The sequence below is a fragment of the Artemia sp. Qi Xiang Cuo genome, chromosome 9, assembly GCF_049724085.1.
Source record: "Artemia sp. Qi Xiang Cuo chromosome 9, ASM4972408v1, whole genome shotgun sequence".
Classification (NCBI taxonomy): Eukaryota; Metazoa; Arthropoda; class Branchiopoda; order Anostraca; family Artemiidae; genus Artemia; species Artemia sp. Qi Xiang Cuo.
The window spans coordinates 3,456,305-3,481,355 of NC_142802.1; the positions used below are offsets into that span (position 1 = coordinate 3,456,305).

At 34.3% G+C, this 25,051-nt stretch overlaps 1 protein-coding gene across 1 annotated transcript in view; it reads right to left on the reverse strand.

The window, feature by feature from the left end:
* The window catches only part of LOC148948239 (semaphorin-1A-like), a 418,473-nt gene that overhangs the window by 44,137 nt on the left and 349,285 nt on the right, over positions 1-25,051 (reverse strand). Inside the window, exon 8 of the mRNA XM_089094665.1 lies at positions 9,123-9,205. Coding sequence (XP_088950791.1) covers positions 9,123-9,205 — 83 coding nt within the window. The remainder of the gene's footprint in view (positions 1-9,122; positions 9,206-25,051) is intronic.

The following is a 25,051-nucleotide window of genomic DNA, read 5'->3' on the forward strand; positions in this document are numbered from 1 at the left end:
CAAAGGAAGTGTTCCAAGTAATGGTTGTTTTTCACCAAAAGAGGACAAAAGGGGCTTATTACCCAAATCATGACCGAAAATGGAAAAACGGGCAGGAACGGTGCTGACGATTAAAGACTAGATTTCTTCATATACTTTTTAGAACGAAAAAAGGTTTCCTGTGAGTGAGTCAGATTTCAAAGTTTCTATGTCTATCTGGGAGACTGACTTGTAAGGAAAATAAAACATCTTTTCCGTTGTAACTATACCACTATTTACTCGTGGATTAAGTCGCTTCAGTTTACGGGTATTAAGTTGAAACAAAAGAATGATTTATGGCCAAATGCTTGGGAAATATATAAGTTGGGCTATATGTTTGCACATTAGTAAAGCAAAGGAAATTACTTTTAGGAATTATATAAGCTTAAGAATGTAAAAATGCAAAAATTATTGCTTATGTAATTCCTAAGAACGCTCCACTTTACTTACCCCGCCCCCTAATGTGCAAATATATGCCGGTAATCCAAATCATATATTACATTTTGCCACACACTGAAAATTTTGCCACACCCTTACTTTTTGCCACACACTGAAAAACACGTGGTATAAGTATAACGAAAAAGATCCAGGAGAAATCTTAAGAGACGCTTGGAAACAGGAGAGAGGGGTTAAATGCTTATGCCAAGTGCATATTATAGGTCTCTTGTGTGCATTTTAGGCCAAGAAAAATTCGTTTTCAGAATGTTGAAAATGGATGATAGGTGGGAATTGTGCTGACGATAAATGGTTATGCTTCTTCGTATACTAAAAACAAAAAAACGAAAAACAAAACAAAAAAAAACAAAAAAAAACAGAAAAACAGTAGTCAAATTTCAAGTTTTTATAATCTTTATCACGAACCAAGATCCATACAGCGCAAAAAAAAAAAAAAAAAAAAAAAAAAAAAAAAAAAAAAAAAGAGAGTCGTTAGGCGTTTTTGCTAAACGCATGTTACTGATGTCCGATGAACTGTTGAGGCTGAAAAACAGGGGTGCCAACACAAAAATTTAGGGGGGGATAAGGATTTTTTTTCCAGTTTTCATAAAGATATAAAAAATATTTTAAAAGTCTGAGGGGATGGGCATTTTTTTTTATCTTTTCAATGAAAAAACCAAAAGAAGGTATTCTCCAAAATCTAGGGGGCCATTCTCCCCTCAAGTAGCTACCCTTCACAGAAAACTTCGTTCCTTAACCTAGCTAATTTCTCAATCAAATTTTGCTCAAATTTTGCTTCTGTTGGCTAAGCTGATCGAAGGTTGCTCCAACACTTCACCTTGCTCAGGCAACACTAATGTGCTTGAGCTTCGTCATCAGGTTTCTCTTTTATTCTTATCCAAATATTTTGCGATGATTTTCATAGTAAGGGTAATTACAGTCTTGATATGATAGATTTCACGATTATTCTTTTCATAGTTAACAACAAACCTGAGTTTTGTTGTCCGATGACTTAAAAAAAAAGTTTGAATAGAAAAAATATTTAATGCCAAGACTACTATCACACATGGGCACCCATAAGGGGGGCCGGGGGGGGGGCGTCCACCCCTTCGGTTGAATGATGCTACCTTATTTTTATATTTTTGTTCTGAGATTTCTATTATATAGCATAAAAAGTGCCAATTAGATGACGTTTGCCCCCCCCCCCTGGAATTCAGTTTATGGGCACCCATGCTATCATATATATATATATATATATATATATATATATATATATATATATATATATATATATATATATATATATATATATATATATATATATATATATATAGTATTTATGGCGGTAATGCACAAAAAATATAAGAGTATTAGAAAAACACATGTCGGGATTTCTAAGCTTGAATTATTTATTAAAGGAAATCTCCAACCAGCTTGCTGTCTTTTGTTCAGGGATTCCATTTTAAATTCACGGATATTTACTAAGGGATTTCATTCCTTTCCACATTCGAGTTCTACATACATTTGCAATTCCTGAGCTGAGATAAAATATGTGAATAATTTTCCTTAGATTTAGCGGAACGAGACAAAAGAAAAAGGATGAGACGGTAGCCATGGCTACTCAAAGTGGTTTTGAATTCCCTCTTGTTTTTCTTTAAGGATTTTATTTTTACTGATTAATTTATACGAAGCTCTGTTTTCTTTGCCTCACTTATGCTAATGCGTGTCTAAGGTAGCAGAAAATAGCAGTTATGCATCAGAGATAATTAAAATTAAGATAGCTAGTCTGAAACACGTCTAAATAAAAGCTCAATTTGTAGAAAAGATCTAAATATTGCTGCTTTTCATACCGACTAATAATGACACCTTAATATAGGACCATACACGAGCTAATCAAATTTAAGCGAACAAGTTTTGTTTTCGAATTGAAATTAATATGCCACAAAATCAAAAGAAAGTAAAATTCCCGGGATTAAACTCTGTATGTTATTATCCTCCACCATTGCCACTTCAAACTCTTGCACTGTTAAGCCAGCGAAGACCGACATACCGGTGAATGATACTCCTCTAGCCAACCCCACTCAACGGTTCTACTAGGTATGCCACGAGAGACCCCAAAGATGTACTTACTTAGGCTTTCCAACGCCGACTGGCGCATAAGACGACAACGGCGTAACTCCAAGATAACCTCTGGAGTGCCACAGCCCAAAGATCTTCCATTAACGATTTGGACGATCTGAAGTCATTTTTTTTCCATTTCCGCTCCACAATAACAGGTGAAAATTGCTTTTCTTTTATCAACTTAGGGGCTATTTGATCTGAGTATCCGATCTAGTTTTCCACCGTTCATATATTGGGTGGAACTGAGCCCCTATATTCATAATGAGTAGCATTTAGAACCTTACCACTATTCTTTTATGCCTAAATTATCCTTAAAAAATTTCCCAGATAAACGGGAGCATTTCATCCTCTCTGCTCTCATGACGTCATTAGCTACACACATCACTATCGTTTGTACGATCTGCAGTTTTGATTTTACTCGGAACTATTTCCTCTCCCAGAATCTTTTAAACAAAGAGAAAAACAGAGGGAAATAGAGGGAAAAAGAGAGGGAGGGGTAAGCGAAAGGAAGAAAGATGAATCTACTCTATTATAACGGTCAAAACTAAACCCCACATAAACTAAATAGTAAGAAGTATTATAGAAATTTTACAAGAAACAGATGGCAATAATAAAACCTCCATTGTAAAACATAAATTACACTTTTAGCAAACTTAAGAAGTCAATACCCTCCATAATGATGTTACCACAGTTTACTATCCACTCATCAATAACAGAAACCCTAACTTCTTATAAAAAAAATGTCTAAATTTTTTTAAATTACATAGTGATCACCAAAATGCATCCGTGAATTTGACACTAAATGGCGTGAACATATTAATTTGAGACTGCATTTCAGATGGCTTGGCAAGGAGAAAAAAAACTGTCCAAAAGAATCTCAACTAGTCCCATCCTCTTACTAATGTTTTATAGTAATTCAGCCTTTTTACCCGATGTGGCTATTGTCAATTTTACTCTAAATTGTAGTGCACCCCCATTTGATGCCCCCTTTTGAGTTCCCCATTGGGATTGACTAAAGAAATTAGCTTTTCCCCCTTTTTAAAAAGGTTCCCTCGACGCTAAACGTTTCATTGTTCGAAGTTTTTGAAATGTAAAGGGAAAAAGCTGATAAATGATAAACATATAACAAAAGATATTATAACATAAAAGTCGAATAATAAAAATCCGCAGTTTTTTTTTTGCTTTACCCCGCACAATTTAAATACAATAAAATGGCCATTGAAAAAAACTGAGGTGGATGGAAATAAAAAAATATTTATGGTTAAAGTTTATGTAGATAATTTCAAAGACAACACTGCATTTTCTTGACGATAAATAACAGTTCGAATAGGGATAAGATTCTTTTTTTATTAGACAATGAAAAATAAATAAATCAAAACATACTGGATATGACGACGGATATGTATTTCTGCTGACGACGATCACTGTATATGTGATAGAAACATCCAGTTTTTTTTTCCTTTTTTTCACTGTCTAATAAAATGATTTATCCCTATTCGAACTGTTATTTCTTGTTAAAGTTTATCGAAGACTATACTGTTATGTCTCACGACTGGGAGATAAAATTCAACATTCCCTGGGACAGTTCCGTTGGCAGTGTTAGGGGAGGGGGATTCGGAAGGCAACTTAGGATATTGTGCTGTGGGGGGGGGGGGCAAATAACGTTTTTGCAACTCTCACAAAAGATCCTATACTAGGTTTTTGTCTAGAAAATTTTCTAGGTTTTACTATTGATGATTTCTCTTGTTCCATTGTCTCTCACTTTATTAGTTGGTTTATATGAGGGGGGAAGGAATTGAGAGAAATACATTATTTTTTATACAGCTGTTGTTTGTGGAAGTGCCATACCAAAGACATTTTTTCTGAGGGAGGGAGGTGGAATTTATGGAAGAATACACTATTATGTCTCACGGCTAAGAAATCAAATTGCATTTTTCTGTGACAATCCTGCTTGGATTGAGAGGGGTGGAATTCGGAAGGCAGCTTAGGGTTTTGTGCTGGGGGGGGGGGACACATTTTTTGCAACTCTCACAAAAGAGCCTAAACTAGTTTTTTTCAGTCTACAATAATGAATGTAGTACATTTTCTAAATTTTACTATTGATGTTTCTCTTGTTCCATTGTCTCTCACTTTATTAGTTGGTTTATGTGAGGGGGGAAGGAAATGGGAGAAATATGTTATGTTTTACACAGTTGTCGTTTGTGGAGGTGGAGGTGCCATGCCAAAGACGTTTTTGTCTGGGGGGGACTTTATGGAAGACTACACTTTTATGTCTCACAGCTTTGGGATCAAATTGAAACTTTATGGGGATTGGAGGGGGAAGGGTGTGATTCGGAAGCCAAGTTAGACTTCTGTGCTGGGGGGGGGACAAATTTTTTGCAACTCTCACAAAAGAGTCTACACTGCGTTTTTTGTCATTAATGAACACTTGAATTAATATAGTAAAACTTCAAGATTTTACTGTTGATGATTTCTCTTGTTCCATCTTCTACAACTTTAATATGTTGGTTTGGGTGGATAGAAAGAATTGGAAGAAATATGTAGTTTTATACAGCTATTGTTTGGGGAGGTGCCATATCAAAGACATTTTTTTGGAGGGGGTGGAGAAGGATATCAAGCATGCTGTTACGCGTAGGATCTTGCATACATGTATACCTAATCTGTATCTCCATTTTTTTCATTAGATAAAATTAACACCACGATATTTTTTTTTTAATATTAGAAAACAAATTTTGCTCATTATTAATTAGAGAGAAGTTGATACAATAAGCATCTCTTATAACATGCAGTAACGGTTTTAAGTCTCATAAGCTGGGGAGGACGGCATCGTACACAAAAATTAAAAACGCGACAACTTCTTAGTCAATAAAGTACATTAGAACTTTAAAAATATAAACAAAAATTAATGTTAGGTGTCGGAAAAATTGAAGAGGGGACAGCTCCCCCCACCCAGGCCTATAACCTCCAGTACTTACATGACAAAAATTTAGGTTCTAAATTAGGCCTACATTCAATTTAGCAACAATATATGTTAGTGCTTCAAATTTCTCTTCTTTCTTGCTAAGACAAAAGTTGCAATTTTTTCTTTGGAATAATTAAAATTATAAGTACATTTGATTGTAAAATGTGGGATATAAGATAGATAAGATTTATTTATGATGAATCAATTACAACAATAGAGGTTAATCACCAATACAAATGGAATTAAAACACTTTTACTCCCCCTCGAAAGGCTCCATGGCCAGGGACATATGGAGGATAAAAAAAATATATATAGTATACGCAACAGCCAAAAAGAAAAAAGGGAAGGCGTCATAACGTCGAACCGTCAGGAGCACGAACGTCAGGAGCAGTACAAAATCCGTCATAACATCGACAAAAAAATCCGTCAGAACCTCGAACCGTCATAAAATCGAAAATTTAAAAACTTTAGTTTTTTGGGGTTCAGGGGGAAAGGGTATCTAGGTCAGGTTAGGTTACGTATTTAATATATGCTATGCTTTACCCCCACCCCCTGATGTGCAAATATATAGCCGAAATTTGTTTCTAAATTATTATATACTTATCACTATTACGGTTATGACGGTTCGAGGTTCTGAGGGTTCGATGTTATGACGTTTCGGGTTTGTGACGGTTCGCCGAAATGGTAGCACCCCGAAAAAAAAATCAATCACCTAACAACACAAAATGAACGTATAAATCAAGTATCTCCTAAATCCTAGTAAAAGTATTAATTGAGCACTCAGTAATATACGTATTAATTTACAAATATTTTTTATACATTTTCAGAGATCAAAGATTAAGCTTTTTAAGAAGAATCACCTCCCTCCAAAAATATCTTATTGTACTTGAAAAAAATTACAACCAGCAAGCGGATTGATTTTCCCCCTTATTGTTATGCCCTTTTTTATGAAGACATACCAGATTAAACTACTATACCTTTATTATCCTTTTAAAAACGATGAAAGTAAAATATACCTACTCGTAAATCAAGATTAAACCTTTTCATAACTTTTATATGCACATAAAAGAAGACACAGACTTTATGAAGACAAAAAAAAAGCATAAAAAGTATATGAAGCAAATTTACATTTTCCGCATTTATAACACTTCCACCTTTGTTATGTAAAACATAAGGGTGTGAGGCTATACTTAATAATCTTGATTGCATTCAAGGTCAATTGTAAATTCAATAAAAAGAATGTTTAGAACTAAACAAAGTTGACGTTATAAATTATGTGAGACTTTTATATTTAGGAAAGCACAAGTCTACTTTTTAATTTGCAGAAGAGGTAAATTAAAGCATATCATCCACTTCAGTTCAACTCAATTCAATTTATTCAAATAAAAATAAATTTCCGGAAATACTTTTACTTTTCGAGGATTCGTCGCTATAAAAAAAAATTACTTAGTGAATTGCGTTTCGTATTTATATTTTATCCCTGCCTGGTTATATGGACGAATGATCGTTTGAGGGAGCGCTCATCCAGCAGTAAAGTTTAGGGATAACTTATTCGATCGCAAGTTAAAAGGCCTAGTGGCCTTTATAAACGTCAGAATCAATCGGAGAGCAATCAAGACGAGGTGGCACCCACTTTGAGAAATCATTAACACCAGATGGCGGAAGAGTGCTAATTGTGGCGGAACCCTGCGGCACATGTGGGGTTCTGAGATGTACACGAGGTGGGGCAAAGCGGGCGCCCCCTCGAACAAAGCTCTCATTCAAAACTCATTGTTTAGTGGATATTATAATAACTCCATGAAGGACCTGATCATTACCTAATGAAAACTGTCAGAAGGTCCCAAAATGCGTCTCGGGGTAACAAATGGTTCCTGCAAACCCAAGAGCAAAGGCCCCAAATTATGCAGATAATGCATAGAAACAGACGCCACATATATCCAATCCAGTAGGAAGGTAGACAGCCTAAATCTTGTTGAGATCAGAGTTATGCCAGTATTTTGAATCTGTTTGATATAACAGCACCAAAATTAGCACCCGATCGTGAGCTCCCCCCTCCCCCCAGTACGAATGAGCAATTTCTATTTAGCTATTAATTTTTTATACATTCAGAAGGAATGCTTTTAGAAAGAAGAAAACATTGGCAAAAATTGTAGCTTGCTAGAGATGAAATTGAATAGATTCTTACAAGTGTACTTATACAGAAAAAAGAAAGAAAAAAAAAAACAACAAAAACACTTCTTCAATCTCATTATTGTCCTTTTTATTTTAACCTAATTTATACTCACTTGAAGCTCTAACTCACATATCTCCCCCTGAGTAATACTTGAGCTACAAGAGCGATGGACGAACCAACATTTGAAGGGAGAATGGACATACTTACTAGCCAATAGAAAAAAAAACTCTATTAATACAAAACTAGTAGACTTGGCAGGCAGGCCATCTCATTATTGTCCTTTTTATTTTAAGCTAATTTATACTCACTTGAAGCTCTAACTCACATATCTCCCCCCGAGTAATACTTGAGCTACAAGATCGATGGACGAACCAACATTTGAAGGGAGATTGGACATACTTACTAGCCAATACAAAAAAAACTTTATTAATACAAAACTAGTAGACTAGGAAGGCAGAAGTTATTTGAAGAGGGAAAAGGCTAGGCCAAGCGATATGAGCCCTAGCTAATCCCTTACATTAACGTTGAAATATACCTGTACCAAGTGGAGTTCCGGGTGTACCAGTTACCAGGTGAAGCTCCCCGTAAAGACTGTTTAGGAAAGCCCAAGAAAATTCCGTTATGAAAAGCATCTTAAAACATACAAAAAAAACAACAACATATATTTGAACCAGGTGCGTACCCAGCCGGAGAGGAGGGGTTCTCTGAGCCCATCTTCTTCGTCCCGAAATTTCACTAGATTTTATCATATTTTCCTGTATACTGCATATAATTCGTTTACAACTTGATTTTGTTTTTGCTCACTCCCCCCTCAGAAAAAATCACATACATATATATTCATATACCGAGATAAATTTTGTGCAAGCGCTTGATCTGAACCTAAAAATGTGCTTTCAGTGCAGGAGCAGACTCTCATCTTTAGAAAAATCACCATACACACCCCCACCGCCCCGACCCCGCACAGTTTATGCTGCTTGCACTTATAGCATACGTTACTTCTTGACAAACAGTATATTTTGTAATTTTCGGGAAATATCCCCAACAGATATACATGTAACACTTTCTACCTGCTCATGATTTGAAACTCGTGTTGCCTATTCTGTTTGATAATTTGAAGATGACATTTTTACAGAAATCTTAGGAAATTCTCTGCCTCTCTGGTATCAATAAATTAAAGTTAGAAATTTACAAAGAGAAAGTTAAGATAAGATAAGATAAGTTTTATTCTTCATTAAATACACATACAATAGCATGTTATTAATCCCTCAAAGGCTCATTGGCAAAGGCTTGAGATTTCTATGAAAAGCCTTCCCAAAAGAGATTAAAGAAAACTGAGAGAATGGCCAGAAAAAAGAAAAAGAAAATGAAAAGGAAGAAAGGGAAATCACAAAAAGTAGAAAAAAAGAAACTTACAGGTTCCTATGAACATTACATCGAAGACTTTTCCATCTGGAGTTTTGAACTGGGGATCAACGGCTATTTTCGTAAACCGATAACTAAACAAAAAATCAAGTATTAAAGCTTTTCGTCAAGGGATTACCCCGGATCTCCCGAGATAGTTTCAAGAAAAGAAAATGCAAATTCTAAAATCCGATGGCCCACCTGAAGCTAATTCGTTATTAAATCTAGGTCCTGACATGAGTCAAAATTCGCTTCATCAGCCGGATTTCCTGCCATCCGATGAAAAATGTTTTAACGTGAGCAAAAATTTGGCTGACTTTTTTTCTCGGACCAGCACTGAACAATTAGTGTTGTATTGCGCTATTTTTGCGCTTATTTCTCACCAACAGTTGGACCTAATAATGCTAATTAATAATAAAAAACAAGGACGTCAACAAACTTCTGCATATAGCTTTGGGCTATAACTGGCCCGAATAGGGGGGGGGGGCAGACAGTTGTGATAGCAGCGATAAATATATTCAAAAAGAGCACTAAATGTGTAAGTTGACTCATGTTTTGTCAAGTTTGTCGAAGAAAAGACGTTTGTATTCAGTCTAATTCGCGCTTCAAACACACACGCGAACTACTTACAACGTTAAAAAATGGCGAAATCAAAAGGATTATAAGTTGTTAGGTGAATCGAATTGCATCAATTCTAAGCGCGTAGAATAGATGACAGTGAAATATCAGCTTAGTATTGGATTTTAAATCAAATGGCGTGTTTTTATTTTGGTTCTATTGGATGAAAAAGGAACAAGGAGTCACTTTAAGGACTCAAAATGGAATTTGTGACGGTAGCAATTAATTTATTCGGAAAAAGCGTTAAAATATACATCGAGTGGTATTTTCACCTTTTAAATTACGAACTAATCAAGCAAAGGAAAATTTTTCCAAAAAATTTAGATAATTCACTCCATTAAAAAAAAAAAAGAACCACTATGCTAACCTTTTTGCTTGTTTCACGGATACATACCCTTTTTCAAGTAAGAAAAAAGATTTTGTGCAAAGATTTCAAATCTCTAGACTTAAATTGAATTCGCCACTTTTGCTGTATTGACAAATTTTCCAACGCCCGCTAAATAAATGCCAACTTATGTTTCTGAATGACATCGAGATAAGAACCAACTTTAAACTGGTGTAAATCCCGGACGAATAAATAATTCCTTCCGCCTGCCCCACGGTCAGATTTGATACCAGTCCATAAAGGTGCCCGTCAGGGAGCAGTTTTATCCCCCAATTTCTTCAATAACTACATTATTGAACCTCAAGACAGCTGTCCTTCATCATGCATTCTCAGTTCCATTGACATCTCCCTAGTATGCTATGCCGATAACACGCTGAATCTCAGCCGGACGCTTAACCGCCTTTCAGAAATATTCTCATTTCTGCAGTCCAACTACGAGAAAGTCGGTCTGAGATTTAACTCCCAAAAGTCGGAAGTTTCGCTTTATAATTGGAAGAATGACCCTCCTACTAATATCACACTAGGTGATTGTTCAGTAAAACCAGTTGATAAAATAGTATATCTAGGGCTTCCAATAGGTTCCTCATTACAGCATACCCGTTCCCTCCTGATCTCACATCTTGAACGGCGAATATCCAGCTCCTATGCTTTGATTGTTAAATCCACTCTGAGATTTAACCGTGCACTACTGGCAAGTATTTACAACGCTACCGCTCTGCCACATATATTATATGTGACCCCTTTCTGGAATTTATTGGCAAACCGTGAAAAGTCTAAAATCCGCTCTATATTTTTCCGTTTTGCAAAGTACCTACTAAAATTGCAACTTTGGATAAAAAATAGTTTTCTGATTCGGCGCTATAACCTAGTGGACCCAAATCTAGCTTTTCAGACCCTTATTAGCCGGCAAAAAACAAAACCAGCAATTCTAAAGCACGAGTGGGCAAGTTTGTTTGTTTAATTTTCCCTTTTGTTTCCCTTTTTATTTTTTTATTTTTTTTATTTTTATTTATTTTTTTATTTTTTCTTTTTCATTTCAAAAGTTGCTGTCTTTGTTGCTATTTTCGAAGAAGTTGTTGTTTCTGTTGTAATCTTTGAGTATGCTATCTTTCAGTTTCCACTTTTCGTACTATTTTGTATACTATTTAAGAAGTTGTTGCTTTTGTTGTTATTATTATCGTTTTGTTTCCTCTTTTCGTATTTTTGTATACTGTCATTTATTGTATACGACGGGTTTTCAATATATATTATATTATATTATATTATTATATAATCATAATAATACAAAACAAAACCTTTAAAACATCATACCGACGAATAAAGACATCATAAACCTTTAATATATTCTTGTAATTTTTGACCCTTGGAACTTCCCGTTAAAGGAATATTACTACTTTTCTTGTTCTGGTGACAATTTATTTAATTAATAAAATAGACGAACACATAAAAAAAAATCTTAAGCGTACCTAAACAAGCACATTTAAAGGACTAAAAAAAACCCGACATTACATTTATTGCGAGCATAAGAATATTCATTGCGGTTAAGTATGCGGACCAAAAGCGGATATTCTACTGGTTTTAAGATAGGTCTACGCGTATCAGGAATTAGTGGTAGGCAATTAACGTAAAAGTTCCTAACCTTTTACATATTGACAAGAAATATTTTCTAAAGATTTCTTCATTTCTTTCAATCAAAGTTTCCCCGGTCAGTTGGTACAATCCTTTTTCAGTTCATTTGTCGACTGTGAAATTTTCTAATTGAATGGGTCGATCCCCGATTCTGATTAAGTTGGGAAAAGGAAAGGAGCGTTAAATGGATTTCGAAAATGAACCCGAGGCACTCCACATCGTTTTCTGTATGCATCAACGATTCCAGAAATTGCCTCAGGCTATCCTTTGAGACCGTCTGCTTCAAAACCTCGATCAATTTCATACCTCTTAAGCTAGAAACTTTACAAAGAGCTAAAAGTTAAATTCTGGAAATCTTTTGTTCCTGGGGAAAACTGTTGGCAATTTGACAAATGTTACTGAGGGTTCTTCAAACAGTAGATACGTTGTGGCGTGCGTTCAAATTTAAAATAAAGTGAACTGAAAAGTAAAAAATATTTGCAACTTAATGCAATTCTTCACCCTCGTATTTATTCCATTACAGGCGATTTTATAATCAGTTGAAATTGGTTCACTTTTATAAAACTGATGAACTATTCCGTGATTTGTTTAACAACTGAATAACTAGATTTGGACGATTGCAACGATTTAACTAATCCATTAAACTAAATATTGGGTTATATACCTCTTTCTTACCTCTTGGCTAGGAACTTTTGAAAGATTCAAAAGTTAAATTCTGGAAATCTTTTATTACTGGGGATAAGCGTAGGCAATTTGATAGATGTTACTGACAGTGAGGGTTCTTCAAACAGTAAATACATTTTGGCGTAAAAATTTAAAACAACGTGAACTGAAAAGTAAATATATTTGAAACTTGACGCAATTCTTCACCCACGTATTTATTCCTTTACAGACGATTTTATAATCAGTTTAAATTGGTTCGCTTTTATAAAACTGATGAATTATCCCATGATTTATTTAAGAACTGAATAACGAGATTTAAACGATTGCAACGATTTAACTAATCTATTTAACTGAATACTGGGTTATATACCTCTTTCATACCTCTTTGCTAGAAACTTTTGAAAGATCCAAAAGTTAAATTCTGGAAATCTTTTATTACTGGGGATTATCGTAGGCAATTTGATAGATGTTACTGAGACTGAGGGTTCTTCAAACAGTAAATACGTTTTGCCGTAAAAATTAAAACAACGTGAACTGAAAAGTAAAAATATTTGGAACTTAATGTAAGTCTTCACCCTCGTATTTATTCCATTACAGACGGTTTTATAATCAGTTTAAATTGGTTCACTTTTATAAAACTGGTGAAATATACCATGATTTGTTTAACAACTGAATAACGAGATTTGGACGATTGCAATGATTTAACTAATCCATTTAACTGAATTCTGGGATATACACATCTTTCTTACCTCTTGGCTAGAAACTTTTAAAAGATCCGAAAGCTAAATTCTGGAAAGCTTTTATTACTGGAGATAATCGTAGGCAATTTCATAAATGTTACTGAGACTGAGGGTTCTTCAAACAGTAAATACGTTTTGGCGTAAAAATTTAAAACAACGTGAACTGAAAAGTAAATATATTTGAAACTTGATGCAATTCTTCACCCTCGTATTTATTCCATTACAGGCGATTTTATAATCAGTTTAAATTGGTTCGCTTTTTATAAAACTGATGAACTATCCCATGATTTGTTTAACAACTGAATAGCGAGATTTTACCGATTGCAACCATTTAGCTAATACATTTACGTGTATATTGGGTTATTTCTGATTTATATGGGACGTTGAGCGATTTCTTACCTCTTAGCTTGAAACTTCAGAAAGAGCTAAAAGTTGAATTCTGGAAATCTTTTATTCCCGAGGAAAATTGTTGGCAATTTGACAAATGTTACTGAGGGTTCTTCAGAAATTAAGTATGTTAAAGCACATGATTTTAAAACACTGAAATGATCAAATTTAATAAAACGAACCATGTTAAATGTAACTACCTTTTTTTATAAACTGGGCTTAAAAGACATCGGGAGGGGGCAACTTCCTTTCTGTATCTAAAAATCTTACTTTAAAAGCAAATTACACAAGAAATACTTAATCTTGTCCAAATGCCCTGACTTTATGCGCAGAAACTTTGACTCTTCTTTTTTTGTAATACTAAGATTTTTATCAAAATTTTAATCCAAGCTACCAAGAAAGAAAACTCCTTCGTCTTCGAGAAAAAAAAACTCCTCGAGAGTTTCCGAGTAAAAAAAAGGAAAAAAAAGAGGGGGCATACGTATTAATGGCTGTATTTACCAGCCAAAATTGAGAATTGGATAGTTGGGATCAATCGATATTTTCACAATTTGCGATTCCTCTTGTTGCCCGATTCACTTTATCCATATCAGTCATATGCAAGTTGGTAAAAAATAGTGCTTTTTTCTAAGTGACCAAACGTGGACTGACAGCAGAAAACTGGACTATTTTTTATACCTAAAGATTAATCCAAACTGACTAGTGAGGAAACTCAAGTCGTCTCTTAGAAAGAAAATGAAAAAAAAAAAAAATTTAACGTTACTGAGTAAAATTATAAAAATAAAGTACTAGATGTATTTATTTTCCACCACTTTTTCATTTTTGTCTTACGTTGGGGCGAAGATAAAAGAACCATTTTAGCCACAAGGCATAAAGTGTAGTGTCATTGTCATCATATCTGACACTTTTTAAACTTCTAATGTAATTGTCAAAAACTGTCAAAAAGGATGTTCAATCACACTTTGATTCTGCTAATCTACATTACTATGCCGATCTCTTCTTTGAAAAGAGTTTAGCAAACAGTTTTTAGCAATGAAGTCAGAAGTGTGAAAATATGAAATGCGATTTTTAAGCGCTACAGCAACCGCGTATTTGTGCGCATTTTCTGTTTTAAACTAGGCAATGCAGACTAAGCCAGAGTAGTTTGTGAAATACAGACTTTACTCATGCTTTGCTTTAACATTGTATTATGCAGCTTCAACTAATACAGGTCAGAAAATCGCTTAATCAGTTTAAATTATAGGCATATAAATATAAAGAAAATAAAAAACACAAAAAAATAAATACGACAAACGGGTATGTGGCCAGTAAATGAAAAGGAAGAAGAAAACAAAAACGAATATTTCGCCCGTATCTAACAAGGTGTCTTGAGCGTAGATAAAAATAAACTAAAACTAAAAAATAAACATAAATCTAAAATAGACTCACCTAAAAATATAATATACAATTACTAAAGATTTACAATTTGAAGCTACCTTCGTGAAACCATCTCAAAAAAGTAACTGTTTCGTGAGGTGTGCGTTTTTTAGTCCCTATCTTCCCGTATAAAATTGCCGAAGATCCCACTCTCATATGTTTCTCATTCTCTTTGGTCTCTTATCCAATCAGTTTTTTTTTTTCAAATAAAAAAATATATATTAAAAAAAAAAAAATCACAATAAAAGCAAGAAGCCCAGTAAACTGGGCTTATATTACGACTAAAAAAACGTTTACTTGCACCAATGTGTTTGGGTATCCACCAAACAAAAAAAACCATAAATAAATGAGCAGCAACTTGATAAAAAAAAAAAAAAAAAAAAAAAAAAAAACAAGTCGATGTCTTACTCGCTCAGAGAAGATATATTAACACTATGTTAGTTTTACTTGAAATACGCCTTTACTACAGGCAACGCTATAGCGTTGCCTCTGATACTGAATAAATGAGTACCACGACTTGCCCCTGCTTGAGATTCATTTGCCTTTCTCTATCTTAGAAAAAAAAGGATAATCAACCTTAAGAACTTTCACATAAATATATACTGAAACGGACCACAAAATGTGTGAAATAAATTATTATTATACAAATTAATTCCCACTTAAAGAACAATATTTTTTTCACTTTATAACATAGAGGAAAAGAGTACAAAAAAAGACAGAAGCACAGTTGTCAAACAACGAAACAATGACATGAAAAAAAAACTCCCAAACAAGTTCAAGAGAGTTCAGCCTTCTTTAGATAAGACAAGAAAAGCAGCAAAAGAAAAATTTAACGATTCTCTTCCAGCTCAAGTGGGAGAAAACAGAGTTCTTTCAAGAAGGCTCCCTCGATTTAGAAAGAACAAACTAACGATAGAATACTTTTCATCTGCAGATTTTCAAAATACACAGCACGTTTTCCATTTGCACGTGCTAAAAATATAATATACGTTTGAAAATTGTTAGAAACGACACTGGGAAAAGAAGCAACTATTTCGCTTTTATCTGCAAGAAAGTCTTACGAGCGTGATTTTGCAACTTAGTTAAATGTCGATTGTTCAACATTCATTAATCTTTCACACGATGGTTTTGACAACCCCCTTTCAAGGCCAAATAATAGGGCAATTTATCCCGTTGAATTATCCTCTCTCATCCACCCGGCGCACATCAAATAGCACATCAAAAATCCACGCTACCAGAATAATATTATTACCAGAAACCAAATTATATTGAAAACTTGCACTGCCTTAAATGTTCTGTCCTTCACATATTTCCAAGCACATATTATTCTGTCCCCTACTATACAACATACAGACCTCACTAGCGCCTAGCTTTAACATTACGTTTTGTGGTTTAATTTAGTAAAAGTCAGAATATGGCTAAATCAGCTTAAATTTGAGACATATGAATATAAGGAAAATAAGGCCCTAGCGCAAAAATAGGCCCTAGGATTATCCTTTACCTAATCAAGAGAAACGACCAAGCAAGTGTATGCAACAATTACGTCAATTTAGCACGTTGCCCCTAGGGCAATATCCCTAGGGGCAAAAGTGGTGAAAATGTGTAAAATCGCGATATTTGTGCCAAAGAAGACACCGCCTTTTGAAGAATTCTTTTTGGCTGAATACATCTATTATCATGATGTTTCTGCTTGCTACCAATTCTTGTCTCTTTATTGGCTGAACATTCAACGTGATGATCCCCTTTATTCCCAAATGAGGGTCATTGATTTTATTCAAATCTATTGCTACAGATAAATATGGAATCTGATCTTAGAAATAACTTGATCATAAAAATTTCTATGCCAAGTTTTTTTAATAAAAGATATATCAGATGTAGATAGCTGGCAGTAACAGGATTTGCAAGAAGGATTCGTATTTATTAAAATCCAGTTATTATTAGATTTCTCCATGACAAAATACAAAATATTTTTCTAAGATATATTTCTAAGAAAGTTTTTCTGGAAAAGTACTTGACCAACAAAACAACCACCAAAAACAACATTATTTGTTTCAAATTTCTATCCAATATGTTAAACTGAACAAGACAAAGGGAGGAAGTGGACTAAAAATAATAAATATGACAATAGTAACAATTACGCTTCTAACATCCAACATCAAAAAACACTAAATGCAAAACGGGTACGAACTAAATGTCAAGATGACCGTGCTACCAAAAATCATTTTTCAGAGCTTAGAATAAATCGGTTTAATACTGATTTTTTTTGTGTAGAAGCTTTAGCGATAAGATTAGCAGTACTCCAACGCTGCTAACTAAAACCTACCTGGGAGGACAAAAGATACGGTAAGCTCCTTTCCATATATATGGATGAATGAATGATTTTATTCAGTGACTAAACCCGTAGAAAGTATTTTAACTAATCTACAAAATACAATCTACTAAATAGCACTAAATATTTATATATATATATATATATATATATATATATATATATATATATATATATATATATATATATATATATAAGACTTAGGTAAGGTAAAGTTAAATTCCTTACCAACTAAAAAGTTGGTAAGGAACTAATAGATTTTCAGAGGCGACTCAATAGGAAGTAATAAAATTTTATGCGACTCCATGTATCTGTTTTTGATACATCCTACTGTGTATTGATGTAGGTTACATATTTAACGGTTTCTGATCCATGTTTGTGTGATTTGAGATATTTACCGAACCAAAAAAATATATAAGTGGTTATTAATTTATCCTGAAGGTGCTAAATATTTCAAAAGCCCAATTTATATACTTTATATATATATATATATATATATATATATATATATATATATATATATATATATATATATATATATATATATTGGAATCTATACCAAGAGAGGATTAAAATTCCGAAACGACAGAAGGAAGTAAAATTAAAAAAATAACAACCAAATACAAATATTTTTACATGAAACAGGAAAAATATGGGAAATTTCAATTTTCATTGAGGGAAGGATGTCCCTCAACACAAGGAGCTTTTCTTCTCCCTTTTTTGTCAAAAATATTTCATTTATATGAGCAGTCCATCCTGTGTAAGAAATCAAAACTCTCCCTTCGTAACTGAATTTGACGTAATTTGTAACCGTGGAAATATATCATCAAATATATTTATGAACAACTCAATTTTTATATTCATTCCAATACAAAAGGAGGGGAGAGCGAGGAAAACATCTCTGAATGGGTTTAAAGAAACCTCCAGGAAAAGTGAAGAAATTGTGGCCCAAAAATTCTATCTTTTCACGTTTTAATGCCCTCTTCCCTCCCAAAAAAACCTAATACCCACCCCTAAGGGTCATACATGTGTGTATCTATGTTTCAGAATACTAATTAGTTCCTACTTTCAAACCTTCACTACAAAGCATCAAATTTCAGGGTCTATGAGCTTGCAAGTTGTTCTCCTTAGTTAGCATTAAAGGCTATATAAACATGCTATAAGCCAACAGTCACTTTCCTCTGTCAATATTAATTCATTGAAGTAAGCAGTTTAGATAAGGAAACAAAACTATGTTTATTTTTACACTGTAGCCACTTCGCAACTGCATTGATAAGACGACTCGTCTACAAAAAATATAAAATCAAATGAATATTGAAACATCCATGCGACCCAGGATCGTTTTCATTTTGGCATTAGGCTATATCTACGCAAAGGTTTACATGTAGACACTGAATCCTCTCTAGGAGAGGAAACCCGTGCCTCCCAAACCTCCAGGGATAATTGAAAAATCTGTTTAATTTGTCTCCGGTCTAGGAGGTAGTCAGAGTAAGTCCCTAATTGCCAGAATGTTAAATCAGTCCGCATGCATTAAAATGGGGATTTAAAGTACTCAGGAATTAAAATTTAAGTTTTTTTCCCCATGGATCTATCTTAGGTCTATTTTATTTTGGTTATGTAATTTTTTTATTCGTTATTTATCTAATTTTATAAATATTTTTTTATTTTATATTATTATCATTATTGACTTTGAATTTTATTTACATAATAAACAAAAATATAATACAGATATATACAGATATAAATCACTACGCTAGGGAAATATTTAAATTTTGCTAACGCCAAGCGATTAACTATATAAACATTCCTAAAGGCATCCTAAATTAACAGTAATAATAATAATAATAATAAACTTATATAAATATTTCTAGAAGCATTCTAGACTAATTAAAATAATAATGAAAAAAGAAAAAAAAAGACAATCACCTTCTCTCAAACACCCCCAGGGTAATAACCACCATCCAAATACAACTCCATCCACCCATCCCCTTCAACTCGCTCCTCCCTCCAGTCCTATAACCACTCAAATCCCCCCCCCCCAAAAAAAAATAAAATAAAAAATACTAATTCCCCAATAAATACTCTTGTAATCTTTTTTTAAACTGTGGGAGGTGTTCAGTCGCCCAAAAACTCACAGGAAGCGAATTACTTTTCAAGTACTTTTTTGTATCTTTTTGGGGGCGGTTATAAGTAAATTTTTCGTTTGTAAATAAAAAATTGAATTAAAAAAAATTTCATACATGAAACCACAATTGTCAACGATTTTTCTTTTGGTTGTTTCAATATTATTAAGTTTTTAGGGTAGTAGGCCTACCACATTTTCATCAGTGTTGCCACTTTGAACAGTGAAAATAAATAAGCCAAACTTATTAACTAAATATTACAACGCATTTCTTCCGTAAAAATTCAAAGGTTAATAATATTTTGATCCCCAAAGACAACTACATTTTCAATCGAAAGCTACTTCTAAGCTACTTCCACTTAATCATTTCAAACAATTAGATTTCATGTTAAATGTCCTTGGTACCTTGAATTTTAGGGGACTTTTTGTTGCATGAAACCATTATTTTAAATTACATTAAATTATGTTTTAGTTGAATTCTCACCCACGTTTCTTTATTTTAAATTTGGCACCTGCAACAAGCGAAAACTGCGAACTACCTACGGAGATCTAGTTCATCAAAATTTAATTCCCAATTTTTTAAGATGCATATAGTTGTACAAGTTGACCAATAGATCACATTTCATTTTCACTGTCCTTGGTAATTCAATAGCAGAGACGATGTTTTAATTATAACTTAGTAGAGAAGGTATTCATTGAAAATCTCAAGAGTTTCAGGGGGAGTTGCTCGGGAGCAACCAAGATCAAATATGGCAAACAGCCAAAGATTCAGTCGGCCCTCACTCCTTTTCATCTCTTAATATTCCTTCATTGAGGTGAGTAGGGCCTTTTGGATAAGTAAACAAAAATCTTGAGACTATGATAGCTTTAGAAACAGATACCTTCTTTTATATTCGTTGAAGAGTATACTTTTCACCTTCAATATAACTTAGTTCTTATTAACAAGGTGTTCGCAGCGTTTCAAAATCATTCTCTAAAACTTACAAAAAGGCTATAGAGACCTCTTTATCTACTTTTCTCTTTAAATATTCCTCCACTGACGTCAAATGTATCCCTGAGAGTAGGAAACAAGACTTTGTGTCTATGTTAACATTGTACTTCTTTCATGACTGAATTTGGTGGCGCAATACACTAGTGGAGCTAATTAATAAAAACTAAATGTTGAAATAATTATGAGATAAGGTCAAGACGTGTGACTCAAAACGAGAGGGCACATCCGACAACTTTGTAATATTTAGGAAATAATATATGCAGTTTTTTTGTAATCCTGTAAAATCATATTTGTTAATAAGGAAAGGGCACATTTGTTATCGAGCCGAAAACCGTTCGGAATTTTTAAGAGCTTTGTTGGAACTTCAAATAGCAGGCATTTAAAAAATCGCGTTTGACATTATGCCTTTGATGCTATTTCAAGAAAATCAACGTCAAGGACGAATCTGATGGGAAAAATATTGAATTTACCGTTATGTTTTTGAAAATCGAGGTTCAAACATTATATTTGAAACCGACATTATGGTATCAAAACACACATTAAATTTTTCACTAAGCAAATGTTGGTTAACAGTTTAAACATACTTATTTTTACCATAATATTTTAGAGTTACGCTTCTAAAGTTTATTTAAAAAACGGAGGGGGGAAGGTGTGTTGAAAATTGTTAGAAAAGCAACCATGATATTTGGAAAGAACATAAATTCTTTATTTATTAAGTTGATAAGATTCTTAGATTTTTTTGGGGTTTGATGGATTGATGATGGGAGGTACCAATTGGTTTTTAATTTGGCTTTTTTGTCGTTCCTTGTTTTGTTTTTGGTGTTTAATTATCGTCATCTTTCATAAGTTAATTTATATATAGGCCTAGTGGGGTAATTATTTAACTAAAAAAGCTTTGCTTCAGGTTTTGTTATGTTTATTGTTAATGAATAAACCATTTCTTCCTTCAAAAAAAAAAAAAAAAAAAAAATATCATGGTAATATTTCTATTTCATTAGTAAGTTTATTTTAGATGGTCAACCCCAGCACATTAAACACACACCGTTTTTACAGGAGTTCTATCGTACAAAAAACAAATTATTATTTGCTCTTTATTAAGTCTTTATTTCCCACTAATTATCATGAGAGAGTTTTTAAATCGCACAAACTGAAGCATCGACTCTTCAACAAGTAAATGCAGGTTCAATGTTCTTCTGTTTTAATAAATTAATAAAAAAAACTTTTTCCACAAAATAAGTTTTTTAAAGAAAAGTAAAGAACTCCATTAATCAAAAAATGAGCAAAAATAAAATCCAAAAATCTACCAAGCGTGAAACTACCATGAATCAGCATCGATAAATAAATGAAACCCAAAACGAACAGAAATTACAATAAATAACCGAATCAAACTGAAAAATAGCAGAAATTAACGTAAGTTGGGGTCAAAACCCCTATGCCTTCCCAAGGCCAGAACATAATTTGCACTTAACTAAAAAAAAAATACATATGAATGTGCATTGTCAGCTTAATATACATTTACTGATATTTAATAATCAAAATCTTAATATTATTTGATTTATTAAAGTTATAAAAGTATAAACATTTATATTTGTTTCAGTAAAGTATATTTTTTCAGTATTGGGGATTAGCATTAACAAAGTGCATTTTGATTTAATCTTATGGCAACATTTAGTTTTTAAACATAAAGTCAAATGGGAGGCTGGGCGTGGAAGGGGGATTAGTTTCCCTCCGATCACTTTCGACTATTAAAAAGGGCATCAGCCCTTTCTATTTTCAATCGAATGAGCCCTTTTCGAAGTTCCTACGACAACTCCTATACAAAGTGCCCTGGTCTAAACAACAACAAAAAAAAAATAAAAAAAAATAATACATTATATCCACATCGATCTTTACTATAAAAATGTCAAGCCTTCCAATTACTTTCGACTATTAAAAAGGGCACTAGGCCTTTCGAATTCCCATCGAATGAGCCCTTTTCGAGTTTCTACGACAACACTTCCTATAAACACCTTATATGGCCCCAGAGCATAAATTACAACTTTTACCCTAAGGGCTGTGAGGGTGGTTGTCATCCTCTAAGACCTAGTTTCCAGAACTTTCAACTACGTTACACAAAATGGCTATCTCAAAATTGTGATTGGATGTGTCTGGGAAAATGGTGGCCGTGAGAGGGGCGTTAGTCTTTCTCCAATCACTTTCAACTATTAAAAAAGGCACTAGCCCTTTCAATTTCCAATCAAATGAGCCCTTTTGAAGTTTCTACGACAACGCTTTCAATAAAAACCTTATATACTCTCAGGGGATAACTTACAACCCTCGCCCTGAGGGCTGGATGGGGGGGTTGTCATCCTCAAAGACCTAATTTACAGAACTTTCTACTACGTTGAACAAAATGGCTATCTGAAAATTTTGATTGGATGTGTTTGGGGGAATGGTGGGCGTGAGAGGGGGGTTAGTTACCGTCCAATCACTTTCAACTATTAAAAAGGACACTATCCCTCTCAATTTCCAATTGAATGAGCCCCTTTTGAAGTTTTTAAGACAACTCTATCATTAAAAACCTTATACGCCCCCTGGACATAACTTACAACCTTTGCCCTGGGGACTCTCGGGGATTTGTCACCTTAAATAAATAATTTCCAGAACTTTCAACTACGTTGAACAACATGGCTATCTCTAATCTTTTATTGAATGTGTTTGGGGAAATGGTGGGCGTGAGAGGGGGGTTAATTACTCTCCACTCAATATACACAATTAAAAAGGGCAATTTAAACTTCCAATCAAATGAGCCCCTATTGAAATTTCTACAACAACTTTCTATATAAACCTTATATGCCCCCAGGGCACAAATTACAACCCTTGCACTGAAAGCTCTGGTAGGGTTTTTTTTTATCCTAAAAGGCCTAATTTCCAGAACTTTCGACTACGTTGAACAAAATGGATTTCTCAAAATTTTAATTGGATGTGTTTGGGGAAATTGTGGGTGTGAGAGGGGGGCTAGTTGCCCATTTCAGTAAAAACCTTATATACCCCCAGGGCATAACTTATAACCCTTGCCCTGAAGACTATGGGGAGAGTGTCCTGCTCAAAGGTATAATTTCCTGAACTTTAAACTTCGTGGAACAAAATGGCCATCAGGAAATTTTGATCGGATATGTTTGGGGAAATGGTGGGCTTGGAAGGGGTGTTTGTTGCCTTCCAGTCACTTTCGACTATTAAAAAGGGCATTAGCCATTTCAATTTCCAATCGAATGAGTCGTTTTTGAAGTTTCTACGACGACACGCTAAGTAAAAGCCTTATATGCCCCCAGGGCATAACTTACAGCCCTTGCCCTAAGGGCTGTGGGGGAGTGTCCTCCTCAAAAACATAATTTCTATCTGGAAATCCAAAACACTGAATAAAATGGCTATCTAAAAATATTGATTGGATGTGTTTGGGGAAACGGTGGGCGAGAGAGGAGGGCTAGTTGCCCTCAAATCACTTTCGACTATTAAAAAGGACACTAGACCTTTGAATTTCCAATTGAATGAGCCCTTTTTTAAGTTACTACGACAAAGATTTCAATAAAAACTTATATGCACCCAGGGCATAACTTATAACCCTTGCTCTGAAGACTCTGGGGGGAGTGTCCTGCTCAAAGGTATAATTTCCTGAGCTTTAACTGCGTGGAACAAAATGGCTATCTCAACCTTTTGATTGGATGTGTTTGGGGAAATGGTGGGCGTGGAAGGGGTGTTTGTTGCCTTCCAATTACTTTCGACTATTAAAAAGAGCACTAGCCATTTCAATTTCTAATCAAATGAGCCCTTTTTGAAATTTCTACGACAACGCGTTCTATTAAAACTTTATATGCCCCCAGGGCATAGATTAAAGTCCACACTCTTACGGTTATGAGGAGATTCTCGTCATCGAAGGTCTAGTTACTCGAGATTAAAACTATGTTTAGCAAAATGGCTTTGTCAAAATTCTGGGTGGATGTGTTTGGGGGACGGATGGGCGTGGGGGGGGGGCTATATACCCATAAGTCACTTTCAACTCTTAAAAAGGGTACTAACTCTTTGAATTTCCACTAAATCGAGCCTTTATTTAAGTTTCTAAGAAAGCGCCTTCTACATAAACCTTACATGTCCCTAAGGCATAACTTAAAAACCTTGCCCTGAGGGTTGTGGGGAAGTGTCCTTCTCAAAAACATATTTTCTATCCGGAAATCAACCACGCTGAACAAAATGGCTATCTCAAAATTTTGATTGGACGTGTTTGGGGGAATCATGGGCGTGGGAGGGGGGGGCTAGTTGCCCTCCAATCACTTTCGACTATTAAAAAGGGTACTAGCGCTTTGAATTTCCAATCGAATGAGCCTGTTTTGAAGTTTCTACGGCAACGCCTTCTATAAAAACCTCATATGCCCCCAGGGCGTAACTTAAAACCCTTGCCTTGAGGGTTGTGGGGGAATGTCCTCCTCGAAAACATATTTTCTATCTGCAAATCAACTAAGCTGAACAAAACCGCTATCTCAACATTTTGATAGGATGTGTTTGAGGGCTTCATGGGCGTGGGAGGGGGGGGGGCTAGTTACTCTGCAATTCCTTTCGACAATTAAAAAGGGTAATCGACCTGTCAATTTCAAATTACGTGACCCTTTTTTGCAGTTTCTACGACA